At 42.0% G+C, this 13,703-nt stretch overlaps 1 protein-coding gene across 2 annotated transcripts in view; it reads left to right on the top strand.

Annotated features, from left to right (window-relative positions):
* Positions 1-13,703, top strand: part of LOC136846513 (uncharacterized) — a 39,853-nt gene that overhangs the window by 3,574 nt on the left and 22,576 nt on the right. For both annotated transcript variants that reach the window (XM_067117360.1, XM_067117361.1), the window contains exons 3-5: positions 6,894-7,382; positions 8,414-8,482; positions 9,674-10,477. In XM_067117360.1, the coding sequence (XP_066973461.1) occupies positions 6,894-7,382; positions 8,414-8,482; positions 9,674-10,477 (1,362 nt within the window). The remainder of the gene's footprint in view (positions 1-6,893; positions 7,383-8,413; positions 8,483-9,673; positions 10,478-13,703) is intronic.

Here is a 13,703-nt window from a genome sequence, read left to right as displayed (position 1 = left end):
CTTACAGTTTCACTCGCCGGCAGCTTCAAAATTTTGAAATTCGCGGTAGCACTAGTGTCGGTGTAGGTGCCTAGACCCCACCCAACTTCAGGGTAAGAGAGGAACAACTTTGGCAGAGAGTTAGTTGTTTTCTGCCAGCTCTCGACTGAAGTTCAGTTGTGAGTCAGCTCAGATTTTGTTTTTTGACACTTTTCCATTTGAGATTCTTCTTTTGGTGAAGTACAGTTTTGGTAGCCTATGGCTTTATATTTATGTTAGGTTCTCTTAGCGAGACCAGTTTTTCACAATTTAAGACGTTTTTCCTCAATTTGACATTGGTTAAGACTACATACTGTACTGTTGTTGACCTGCTAGATTTAGCATGTCTGACTCTAGTGCAACTGGCTTATGAGACCTATTAAAGCAAAGTATGACTCTCACACTTGTATACAGAATGTAGGGGACAAGAGTAAGAGTGTTCAATTGATCAAACGAGTGATGAATGTTCAGAATGGGATGCTAAAAAATGGAAGGTTTTGGAGTCTCACATAACAAAACTGTATAGGGATAGAAAACGTAAGGCAGCTGCTAGAGCTGAGAGTAAGACAGTAGACAGCAAGACTGTAGATTCTGCGAAGTCTTCGGATGATAATATTCCTGCTTTGTTTATGCCTGCTCCCACTGTGTCACCTGTTCCCAGTCCTTCGATTGTTCAATCTGCTCCTTTACCCAACTCCCTTGCTTCGAACCCTACCCCCTTGCCAACCTTGAGTCGAAGCTTGTATGTAATTTCGATGCCAAGATGGGGTTAATACTGGATACAGTGACCCAGTTAGGGGCTTCAGTGCAAGTCTTTATGGACAAAGTGGAGAGATAAAGTGTTAGTGAAGTGTCAGTGGAGGAGGTGGCTGCTCGTCCCGCCAACGCTCCTAGGCAAAGGTCACTGGCATACTCCCCTACACATGGGAGCAGGCCCAAGGGAGGTTGGTGGAGTCTACCCATGGGCAGTCGCCCCCTCAGTCGGGGCTGTTGCAGTGTCCCAGGTCGCGACAAAGTATGACCATTGGAAAGGTATCCAAACAAGAAGTGAGTAGGCTGTCCTCGAGTTCCAAGGCTTCCAGCCCTGAGAAGAGGCGGCATTGGCTCTTTAGTGACGAATCATGGCCACTGAAAGCCCCGCGGCAGATACTGTCCGCTCCCCTCCAGTGCCTTACAAGAGATTTAGAGAGCCCCTGCAGCAGCCTTCGACCAGTTTCTGGGATTCCCCAGAACACTTTTCTCCAGAATGTGTGAGCGGGAACCCAGGCGTTTGTCTGCACCAAGATGTTCCTTGTCTTCTTACGAGCACCCAGTAGCGCCTGAGACTCTAATTATGCCCAAGCGCCCTTTAGCGAACAAGTGCCCTTCAGTATCTGAGTGTCCTGCAATGCCCAAGAGTTTAACAAATGGACAGACTTTGCCTTCCATGGAACGCTCGGCACATTCTCCGACACACCTGGCACCAGATGCCAAACGCTTGGTGACAGCTAGCCCTTTGATTCCTGCTGCTGATTCTACAGACCCATCACTAGCACCAGTTCAGCGACAGCTGGCTGATATCTTAAGTCTGCTTAAGAGAGAGCCTTCCTCTGCTCAGGCCCCTAAGGAGTTGCATCTATAAGTCTGCTTAAGAGAGAGCCTTCCTCTGCTCAGGCCCCTAAGGAGTTGCATCTATCCCGTTTTGTCAGAGGAAGGTGAAGGTGACATGGATCAGGGCTCCCCTCTGTCGGCCTATGCAGCCTTATTGAAATACTTGCTGCAAAACTTCCTGGGATTCTTCTCGCCTATGGCCCCGGCCCCCCCGGCTTCGACTTTTTTCATTAGTGACAAGCCTGCCAACTCCTCCAGGCTGCCAAAGATAGTGCTCTGATCTTCTGCTAGGAGACAGTTGGCTCTTGGAGAAGAGAGAGCAGGGGAAGTCTTCATTTAGTTATCCTCCCTCCTGTCTTGTGCATTGGAGGTAGTGTATTCTTCATAAGACACTGGGGAAGCTCCCTCACTGGGAGTGGCTGCCTCCTCCCAGTGGGACTTCTCGGGGCATATTGACTCGTCTTGGAGGTCAGCCTTCGCCGTCGCTAAAGTGAGTTTCTCTCCTACAGAGCTCAACCACCTTTTGAAGAACCTTTTTAGAATTTTCAAAGTGATAAGCTTCTTAGATAGTCAGTGGGTGCATTAGCCCAAAAGATCAAGAACTGCCCTTCGCTACCGGAGGAGTTCGCGGCAGATTGGCATGAATGCCCTGTCATGCACTGATAAGGGCATCAGGGATAGCTCTCAAGAGATAGCTTCTCTTTATGCCATGGGAGTACTGAAGAAGAGAGAGCTTTGGTGCTCGTTCACCATGAAGTGCGTCACAGCTTCACAGAAATCCGCCCTTTTATACTCGCCTTTCGATTGCCAGCACCTCTTCCCTCAATCTACAGTTAGCGACATTTCCTCGGAGCTTCAGAAGAAAAGCACGCAAGACCTTTTAGCTTGTTCATCTAGATGCCCAAGGATTCTTCATCTGTGAGTACCAGGACTGTTTCTCCCCTTTAGCCACTGCCCTTTCATGGTAGCAGAACCAGAACCCAGTCAAGACCAAGGATGAACCTGTGATTCTTGTCGTGACCTTTTAAGAAGTCCTCCTCCAAGCCCGCTGCTCAGAAGTGAGGATCTTTTCCTCCATGCACCGGTAGGAGCCAAGCTTCTCCATTACTGGGAGAGATGGAGGGCAAGGGGGGCGGAGGAGTGAATCGTGTCAGTGCTGAAGGAGGGCTACTCCATCCCATTCAGGGAGAAGCCCCCATTAGTCAACACGCTCATCATGTTGACCGCCTACTTGGTAGGATCCGAGAGGTTTTCAGCTGTCTTGAATGAAGTCTCATCCCTCCTCAAGAACAGAGCCATTGAGGAAGTCGAAGAAGTCAGGTTGGACGGCCTTTACAACCGTCTCTTCGTAGTACCCAGGGGGATGGAGGCCGGTACTGGATGTAAGCACCTTGAATCTCTTTGTCAAAAAGACAAAATTCAGGATGGAAACAAGTCACTCTGTCATGTCATCCATTCATCGGGGCAACTGGATGACAACCATAGACATGCAGGTTGCCTATTTCTACATTCCTGTACATCCGGAGTCTAGAAAGTACCTGAGATTTGTGTTTCGCAACAGGGTGTACCAGTTTCGAGCCTTATGCTTTGGCCTTTCGACTGCTCTGCAAGTTTTCACTCAAGTCCTTGCTTTTCTTGCCAGTTGGCTACATCTGATGGTAATAAACATCTCTCTCTGTTTAGGCAATTGGCTCCTTCAATCACCGTCGAAGGAGAGGTGCATGAAGACCCTTTGACTAGCACAGGCCTGCTAATCAACTTCCAGAAGTCCCAGCTGGTTCCATCACAGACAGTTCTCTATTTGGGGATGATGATAAACTCTCAGAATTTTCTGGTTTCTCTGTCCTCCAAAAGAATTCAATCATGCCCAAAAAAAGTCAGCGAATTCCTCGCCCATCAGACCTGCTCGGCCAACCAATGGATGAGCCTTTCCGGTACCTTAGCCTCCATGGAGCAGTTTGTCTCCCTAGGAAGGGTCCATAAGAGAACTCTTCAGTTTTACCTGTGGGCCAGCTGGGACAGGAAAATTCATCCAGACACATTTGTCTTTCTGATCTTGCAAGAAATAAAGGAGGATCTCCTATGGTGGAAATCAGAAGACAGGCTGTCAGAAGGGAAGTCCCTTCTTCCTTTGAATCCCAACCTAGACTTCTATGCAGATGTGTTGGATCTAGGTTGGGGTTGCTTCTAGGCAACCAAGAAGTGTCCAGAACATGGTCCCAGGAGCAGATTCAGTGGCACAACAATCTCAAGGAGCTGACAGCAATTTGGCTGGGCTTAAAATATTGTGTGTCAGTAGTCTACAATCAAATAGTGACCGTACATTCAGACAACAGTACTGCCCTGATGTATATAAGGATGCAAGGGGGGACTCATTCGTTCTCCCTTTGCGAAGCGGTGAGAACTCTCCTTTTATAGGCAAACCACAACCAGACCAAGGTGGTGACTTGGTTCATCCAGGGCAAACTCAACTTCCTTGCAGATGGGTTGAGCTGTCGCAGTCAGGTGCTCCCCACAGAGTGGACTCTTCATCTGTAAGTGTGCGAGGATCTGTGGAAGCTGTGGGGGAGACCTCTTATAGATCTGTTTGTGACATCCAAAAATTATTGCCTTCCAGTATTTTGTTTACCAGTCCTAGACTGTCTAGCTTGGGCAACGGACGCCATGCTACAAGACTGTCAAACAAAGATCTTTACGCCTTCCCACCATTCTGTATGATACAGGAAGTTCTCAACAAGTTCTGCAACCACATGAACATCGCGATGACTCTAGTGGCCCCATTCTGGCTGTGGCAGGAATGGTTACCAGATCTCCTCAGGCTGCTGACAGACTTCCTGAGGTTGTTACCACAGAGGCCAAGTCTACTCAGGCAGCCCCTCTTCAGGCAGTTCTACTAAGGATTGTCCACTCTGGCCTTGACAGGGTTTAGACTGTCAGGAAACTCCTCAGACAGAACAGGTTTTCAAGAGTAGCTTAGTGGCAATTGCGAAGTGTAGACGCCCCTCTTCCAACAAGGTCTGTCAAGCCAAGTGGACAATCTTTAGAGCCTGGTTTAGAAGACATGACATATCATCTTCTAAGACATCTGTTGCAGACGTTGCTGACTTTCTTCTGTATTTGAGGACATTTAGGGGACTTTCCTTCTCTACGCTCAAAGGATACAGAGCAATGCTGAGTTCGGTGTTTTGGCATATAGGAATGGAAATTTTTGCTAATCAAGACTTGTCTGACCTCATAAAACTTGATACCTTCAAATCCAAGGGACAAGAGGCCATCTCTTGAAATCTGGACATACAGTAGTTCTGAAGTGGCTCTCGGGACCCTGCTTCGAGCCTCTTCGCTCTGCTTCGCTATGAGACATTACCAGGAAGACCTTTTTTCTTGTAGCATTAGCGACCACCAAATGGGTCAGTGAGGTGCATGCTCTCAACAAGAGAGTCGGATTTTCCCAAAGTTATGCTGTATGTTCATTCACCCTGGGCTTTTTGCACAAAAATGAAGACCCAACCAAACCCTGGCCTCGTTCCTTCACTATTAATGCCTGATGGAAATACTGGGCCCAGATGAGGAGAGAGTTCTGTGCCCAGTGAGAGCACTGAGGTACTACTTGCACAGAATGGAGAAGATTCGAGGTGCTATGTGTAATTTATGGTGCTTGGTTAGAAATCTGTCTTGTTCCCTGTTGAAAAATGGCTTGTCATTCTTCTTGAGGGATCTGATCACTGAAGCCCATTCTCAGATTGGAGAAGAGGTCTTAACATCCATCAGAGCCAAGGCTCATGAGATCAGAGCTGTCTCCATGTCGTTAGCCTTCAAACACAACCCGTCTGTCATCGATTCTTCAAGCTACTTACTGGAAGTGTAAGTCTACCATCTCGACCCATTGTCTTTGTGATGTGGAAACCGTTTTTGATAATTGTAGTACTTTAGGGCTGTTGTCCATGGGTGGCATGGTGTTGGGGGAGGAAGCATAGGAAGCTTTTCTTCCTTCCTTTTTTGCTTCACCTTGAACTGAGGTGATGAGTCGTAAGGGGAGCCTGGGGGTACTGTGTACCTGGGGTGCCCACCAGTCTTTGTTTTTTAATGGATGGGTGGTGGTTTTATACTTTACTGTGTAGGTGATGTTTGTATTTTTTAATTCTGGTCAATTGGTTTGTCAGTACAGGCAGTCCCCCAGTTTACGACGGGGGTTCCGTTCCTATGCCGCGTCATAAGCCAAAAATTGTGGTAAACCAAAAAATCGTTGAAAATTGTCAAAATTCCCAAGAAAACCTTACTTTTAATGCTCTGAGTGTATTGAAAATGATGTAAACTGCATTTTTGTTGAGTTTTTCATCAAGAAAACCTCCAAATTTTGATTATTCTGCCGTTTTGGAGCCATATTTCTTCCATCAGATCAGCATACGACGCGTCGTAACCCTGGAACATGCGTTGTAAACCAGGAAATAATTTCTGATGAATATATATGAAAAGTGTCGCAACCTCGGAACGTCGTAAGCCGGGGACTGCCTGTACTGTGCCCAGGGCAGGGGCAACTGGCTACTTGTATGCTTGGTAGTCACTGGGTTCATCCTTTGCTGCAAAGCCCCCACTGATGTAGAGGTGCGTGTGGCCAATTCACCACACCCTGCATGGTCAATATGAGCATCAATCAGAGGCAGTATCTACTTGCAGCAGCTTTCTTACCCAGGTAAGGAACAGCAAGCCTTTGTACCAATGCTAATAATTTCTATTCTCTAACCCATTATCACCCATAATGTTTTGGGGTAGAAAAAATCCATATATCCCACCACTGTGTCAATTTGGGATTCAGCAGTGTAATTACTTGGTAATTAAAGTTACATTTATAATAATGACATTTTTATGATAAAATGTTTTATATATACTTACCAAGTAATTACGAACCAAAGCCCTCCCTCCTCCCCTCATAGGGAAAGAAGGGCAAAAACAATTGACTTCCTGCTGGAGTTGTTTCTTTCTTACCCTAAAAGTGGGTGGGGTCTAGTCACCTGCACCGACACTAGTGCTACCACGAATTTCAAAATGTTTAAGTTGCCAGCGAGTGAAACTGTAAGCAATGTAATTACTTGGTAAGTATATATAAAACTTCATTTTATAATAAAAATGTCATTTTTTCACCTTTTACTAGTACATAATTTTAGTTTACACTATGGATTTATGTTTCTTGGGCCTATCAGAATTTAACTTATGGAGAAGTAGTGTATGCTTAATGGAAACAAATAATGTACCTTTAAGCTGAAAATAATTTTCTTATCTGCTTCTAGGTTTACAAAAAGAGAAGATTATGACTGTAGATCTGAGTCATCCTTATCATGGGGAGATGATGAATTTGAAGGAGAGGCAACAAAACAAGTTAGCATTTTGTTTGATCAAGTTGATTATCTCTTGTATGGTGAAAAGAAATTGCCGCCTTCATTGTTACCCTCACCTGAACCCCTGTCTCCTGATGTAGTGGATTCACCGCTTCATAGTGAGGTCTTAAGCAGCCCCTTAAGTGACACCTCACCATTGGCTATACCTAGTAAGGATGAAGATAACATAAAAGAAAATTCTGGAAATCCAGACTCACCGTATGGTGTTTCAATAGAAGTAAATGATGAAGATGAAAACCAGTCATCAGAAAATATTTTCAGTTTTGGCAAGTTCCTTGGGTCAAATACTAATCCCAGCTCTGATCATATGGTAGTGTCAGAACCTTCAGCAGACTTAAAGCAAGAATGTCGTAGCTGGGTGAACAGGTTCCCACATTTTAGGTGAGTTTTTATACTATGTGATAGGTATAAAATGACATTTCAGTTACACTTTTGGAATAATTGAAATAAATATAAATAAGGACCATTTTATTATGAATCTTAGCACTATAGTGTTTGGCATTATTTTGATGTTCAATCAGTTGAGAGGTTCTTGAAGACCAGGTTTTTTCAAGAAAAGTTCACAGATGTAATTATTAAGAGTTTGAATTTTGAATCCTTCACAATATTAAGAGTTTGAATTTTGAATCCTTCACAAATATAATAGTAAATTGGTGAGGATTGTATCATGTAAGTAAAGTACCTCCTGGCTTTCTCAAGATTGTTATTATTATTATTGGTTTAAGATATGATTATTTTTATGGTTATCAAAATTCCCAAACATCATTGTGAAACCAAACTAAAGGCTATTAACTTGGGAAGTAATTTTTCTTAGAAAAAGAGAAAGTCAGGTAGTATAATGAACAGTTAAGATGAATGTATACAGTACCTAGAGTATTTAGATAAGAGTAAAGGCAGTCCCCTGTTACCGGTGAAAGTTCCTTTCCTGATGGCGTGACGATAACCGAAAATTGCCGATAACAGGAAATCGACGAATATTGTCACTTATTGGCGTCGATAAGCAGGGATTGGCACCTCTGTTAGGTGGGTATCAGTGCTGATATCCACTTATCGGCACCTAAAATCCAGTTATCTTCGCTGAAAATCCAATTATCGTCACTGAAAATCCAGTTATTGTCATCGGTAGACAAGCGCCATAAAACTGGATCGTCAATAACCGAGGCCGCCAATAACCGGGGACTGCCTGTATTAGTTAGAAAAGTGAAAGCAGTGATGCATGGTGGTGCTTCATAACAGTGACAGCATCTTTTAACCATCAAGTAAAGATGGTATAGTAGTCATATATTCTTTTATTCATTTGTATTTTAGGAATCTTTTGAGAATGTCCTGTTTGATGGTTCGGTTGTTTTATTATCATGAAGCTTTAATTACCCATTTGAAACTTTTTCATGGAACTGTATATTTTTTTGCAGGGCAAGAGGTCATAGTGTAGATCCTGTAAAAGTGAAAAATCTGGAAGAGACACTGTTAAGTGACTGCTTGTGAGTACTGCTATATGTTTCATACACTGTACATTATTCAAAGTACCATAATAGGAAAGTTATATTTATCTGTTTAATCAATGTTCAAACTGTAGTGTTTGAAGTGTGGAGACTGAAACACTCTGATTTTTTAGGTAATGCTCTTTTAAACAATTTTTTCAAACAGTTAGTTTTTCTAATTCCTTTTGCATTGGATTTATTTTCACTTTACATTATGATTCTCGGCTACCAGTCAAGAGGGCTGGGGTTCAAATCCCGCCGCTTACTGATGGCTCGGATTGCGCCACTGCAAAAATCCTGCAGCCTGTCAACCTATCAACCTAACAGTCCAAAAAAACTTGAGAGGTTCAGTAGAAGAATAGGTACCAGCCCTGGGGCTGGGGAGTTAAACAGTCAGCCTTGCGACACACTGACCACATGTCATAAGCATTGGGACCTGTCCCCCCACTGGCTGTCGGCCTAAGAAACAGGAGATCGGCACCTGCCCTATGAGCCTACAGAGGCCCAGGAGGATTTTATATCATTCAGATTCACAGAAGAGAGTTATCATTATTCATTAATCATATTTTTGTAACTGCAAATATTTCAAAATATAATATATAAAGTAGTTTTAGATATCATATGAATTAAAATTATTTCGTCAAAATTGTTCTTTCATGAACATCTGCATGTGGCTTTTGTGCATATTTTTTTAGTGTATTCAGTGGGAGAGATATGGACTGATTCATAGGGACATGTTAATAAGCATAAGAATGTTGGACACATTTTCCAAAGCTGATAACAATATTTGTAGAACCTTATTAGTTTAATTGATCATTTAAGAAGAAGCAGGGTACCAGTCTAAACTTGCTCTGTAATTATTTTGTAAAAATAAGAAACAGAGTGTATTATTTGTTGGAAGTGTTATATATACAACCCAATAGTTTAAACTATATGGTGTGGAGAGGTTTAAATATTCTTTTCCCTCTTACAGCATGCATTCCAGTATTCCAGACTATATCTGTTCTTGCTGTTATGACCAAAAACTAGATTGTGACAATGTTTGTAAGATTGCACAGTATTGTAAGTTATTAAGTATTTTAATAGCTTACCTAAAATTTTCGTTTGTGAAAGGGCTTTTAAATTTTGTTTTTAATCATAGCTTTTTGTCTGACATTGATCTAAATTTAGAATTCCCTATAAATTTTTCAGGCCCCAAGAAGAGGAAGTTATTGCTCGTGACGGTAATTTTGATAATTTGCTGCCCTTAGTAGCTTATACCAGTGCCTACCAAGTCAAGACCCCTCGGAAAGATAACTTGAAGCAGTCTGCTCCAAGTAGTAGAGTGTGCAGTGGGTCCAATGACCCGGAGGTTCTTAAGGAACAAGTGTTGATTGCACTTTTTGAACAGCTGTGGGAAAAAGTAACCAAAATTATTGACCCATTGCTCCATCAATATGCCAAATACATAATTGAGCAATCTGTACAATATTTATCCATATCAAGAGAACCTAGTACCCGTGGGTCAAGGCTTAGTGCTAATACATTACCTCAGTGTGTCAGTGGTGAAGTTAGAAAAAGTGACAAGTTCCTTTCACCAATGAATTCTGTTGACAAATCGTTTAATGGTACAAGAAATTTGATGTCAAGTCGACCAATTTCTGGTATTAGGAGACCTAGTAGTGCAGTGCAAAGATTACCCAGTAGTGTATCTATACCAAATATCCATCCTCAAGAAGAACTGCATGAACTGTTACAAGTTTCTACGAAACCCTTACAAAATGGTGAAAGCCGAACTCGTTCTTATCCGCCATCCACTACACAGACAAGAGAGTGTTCTGCATCATCTCGAATGTCTCAGTTATCCCTCCCTTTAGTGAATACCCCACGTGATAGCAATCGTCCAGTTTCCTCGAAGTCTACCAGTCGCCATCTTGCTCCTGTAAATACTAAAGGTTCAACTAGTTTAGCAGAGCAAAGACCAGCATCTACCTCATCCTATAACACCCGTATGAGGTTAGTAAAATATTAAATTAGTTATAGATATAGTAGATTTGTAATTAAGATTAGTTAAAAGATTTAGTAGACTTGTAATTAAGATTAGTTAAAAGATTTAGTAGACTTGTAATTAAGGTTGCACAAAAGGTTGCAGGAGTAGATTAAATTTTATTTTTTCCCATTGGTGTAATACTACAGTACTAAGGTGATGATTTATCTAGCATATTTGGTGCTGTATAGTTGCCCATGTGACTTTTAATTGAAGATTTTTAAATGTACCTTACCTCTCCATTATATAGCTTTTACTTCTGTGCCAGCGGTAGTTCGATAGATTAAAAAAAAACGAGAACACTTTGTTTTCTATGAATATCTGTCTTCTATCCATCTACTTCCCCCACCCCTCACCAGGAGATCAATAGGTACAAACACTCGTAGCTGGTCAGTCTACTTTTGTCGCCGGTTTTGATAAGGGTTCAACAGATTGTACTCGGTTTTCTGTTGGTTTGTTTTTGGATGTTCTTTTATTTTTGTAATGTTCATTCAGTAAGAACATGTAAGGTAAGAGTTGCCATAATAGGCAATATTCCAGTTTTATTGACACTCATAATATGTTTTTGCAGAGGGCAAGGTTATGATTGGATAACTATATGAATCGTAGTCGAACAAAATGTGGTAATTGATTGTGAATGGAGAGAGTTTATTAGGTTGTAAAAACAACTATAGAGAACAATTCTTATAAGACTTGAGTTAAAGAGATGCATGTCTTGTCTGCTTCCCAATTTAGTACAGTCAGTCCCAGGTTTATAACAGTGGTTCTGTTCCTCCGCCACATCGTAAGCCGAAAAATCGTTGAAAATCATAAGAAAACCTTACTTTTAATCCTTTGGGTGTCTTGAAAATGATGTAACCTGCATTTTTATTGGGGTTTTCATCATAAAACCTCCAAATTTTGACCATTCTGCTGTTTCTTCTGTTGGATCAGCGTCGTAACCTCAGAACATGCGTCGTAAACTGGGAAATAATTTTTGATGAAAATATTTCAAGAGCGTCGTAAGTTCGGAACATTGTAAGCCGAGCCTGTCAAAACCAGGGGACTACCTGTAATTGGTCAGGTCCTCTGCTGCTTTTCTTCAATCTGTTACTCTGAATGAGCTTCCCATCGATTTAGCCCTTTGTTGGGTGAGTCGGTAGAGCTTCGGACTGTCACTCGATGGGCTGGAGTTCAATTCCCCCGGTCGGCTGATGAAGAGTTAGAGGAATTTATTTCTGGTGATAGAAATTCATTTCTCGCTATAATGTGGTTCGGATTCCACAATAAGCTGTAGGTCCCGTTGCTAAGTAACCAGTTGGTTCTTAGCCACGTAAAATAAGTCTAATCCTTTGGGCCAGCCCTAGGAGAGATGTTAATCAGCTCAGTGGTCTGGTAAAACTAAGGTATACTCTAAACTTAGGGTATTAGATTTGATAAGATGGAGTAATTTTTTATGTTCACTTGGCATAAGTTTCGTGGGATTTTATTATCGTTATTATTATTAGTGTTTTCTGCACTACCCACCTGAGAATCTTGTTAAGTTCCTATGGCTTGTCTGCCTATCGCCTATGGTTTGTGTGTCTGTTGCGTGCACACCTATGGCCTGTCCACCTATCGCTTGTGTGCCTAGGCTACGACTATTGCCAGCACTTATCTCACCTGTGTGCTTTTCGTTTGCGCTCGTACACCTGTGCTCCTATTGCCTGTGTGCCTTTCACTTGTGTGTCAGTCAGTTGTGCTCCTACCGCGTATGCGCATATCACCTGTGCACCTGTCTCCTGCTCAACTTTTGCTTGCCTATAGAGAATCTTGGCAATGTGCTATTGTTTTGGCTTCCATTTCAGTAGGCAGGTGGTTGAAGTTAGTGGTCTCAACAGTCTGTTTCAAGGATTTTGACTCCTTTTCCAGTTGTCGGAGTTTCTATTGGTGAACAGTTGGTTACTGTTTAGTTTTTTTCCAATTCCCCCATGGTTTAAGAATGTTCTCGTTATCACAAGATTTTCCTGATCAGAATTTAGAACATTTGGTTGAGCCGACAGGTTTCCAAACGAATCATTGTCTTCCTTATGACCCGGAGCAAGTGGTTTTGCCGTAGGTGATTATCAGGAGTTAGTTCAGTGCAGCCAACTGTTGCTCTTTTGCCATTGAGTGCTTTAGTCTTTGCCTTGTTCTCTCTGGCGTATTTTTCTTTCTGCAAGGAGAGGTTAATGTATGATTTTGTGGAAATAGAGCCTTAATTTGAGCTGTACAGTATTTCATTAGGTTTGGCTTTTCTGTGTTCAAGGCTTTAATGCAGTTCATGGAAAGGGAGCCTCTCCTAAGATTTTTTATTTCTTGCCTCCATATATTGGAAAAAGATAACTAGTACTTAGTAATCTAGGGGTCTCCAAATCTGGGGGTAGCATTGGATAAGGACTAGTCGCTGCGCAGGTTTTGATTTTGGAGTTCAAGATATCCTCACTGTTCAGGGTTTTCTTGCAGAGAAAGCTATGACTTTATTTGCGGCGTCAATCACCGCTAATCGCTTCTAAGAGTTTTCAGTCATTGTAGGAGTATTTTCTTTTGTAGTGAAGCAGAGGTCTTCTCATCAAGGTCATATGATTTTGGAGAAGTTTTTTGACCTGGCAAGAATCAGTCTTGGGTTCTTTCCTGTTACCTAAACACGGGTCAGCAGGTAATATCTTATCAGATTTGATGTTAGTTTAAGCTGTCATGGGAAGAAGGATCCAGTCCTTTAGATGCCTCAGTGTACTGTAGGTTTGGGGCACGATTATGGGAGATCTAGAATTTCGGGAGTTTAACTGTCATTGGTGGAGGTATGTTACACCTTTAGTCCCAAATTCTTAGCAATCAGAGTAACTTTAAACAGTGTGTATGTTGAGTAAAGCACAAGTAGCAGTGTTATCAGCGAACCATTTTCCCTACTAGCTATTTATATATACAGTATACACACATGTATGTACCATATATATCTGTGTATAAGACGATCTTTAGATAAGACGAAGTCAAAAATTTTAGCAAATTTTCACGAATATATCTCCTGTAGTATAAGACAACTGCTAAATTACAAAACCATTGGTGTAGAGGCTAGCTTTTGCAACATCAGGGATCTTATGAAATATATGTACTGGTTATGTAAAGATGATGATATTACAAATGATGATTTACTTACTGTATCCTTAGAAATTCAAAGTAAGCGAAATAACAAAGGCG

Source organism: Macrobrachium rosenbergii, chromosome 15, assembly GCF_040412425.1.
Source record: "Macrobrachium rosenbergii isolate ZJJX-2024 chromosome 15, ASM4041242v1, whole genome shotgun sequence".
Classification (NCBI taxonomy): domain Eukaryota; kingdom Metazoa; phylum Arthropoda; class Malacostraca; order Decapoda; family Palaemonidae; genus Macrobrachium; species Macrobrachium rosenbergii.
The sequence above is the reverse complement of the archived record's forward strand: the minus strand, read 5'-3'. Positions and strand labels throughout refer to the sequence as shown.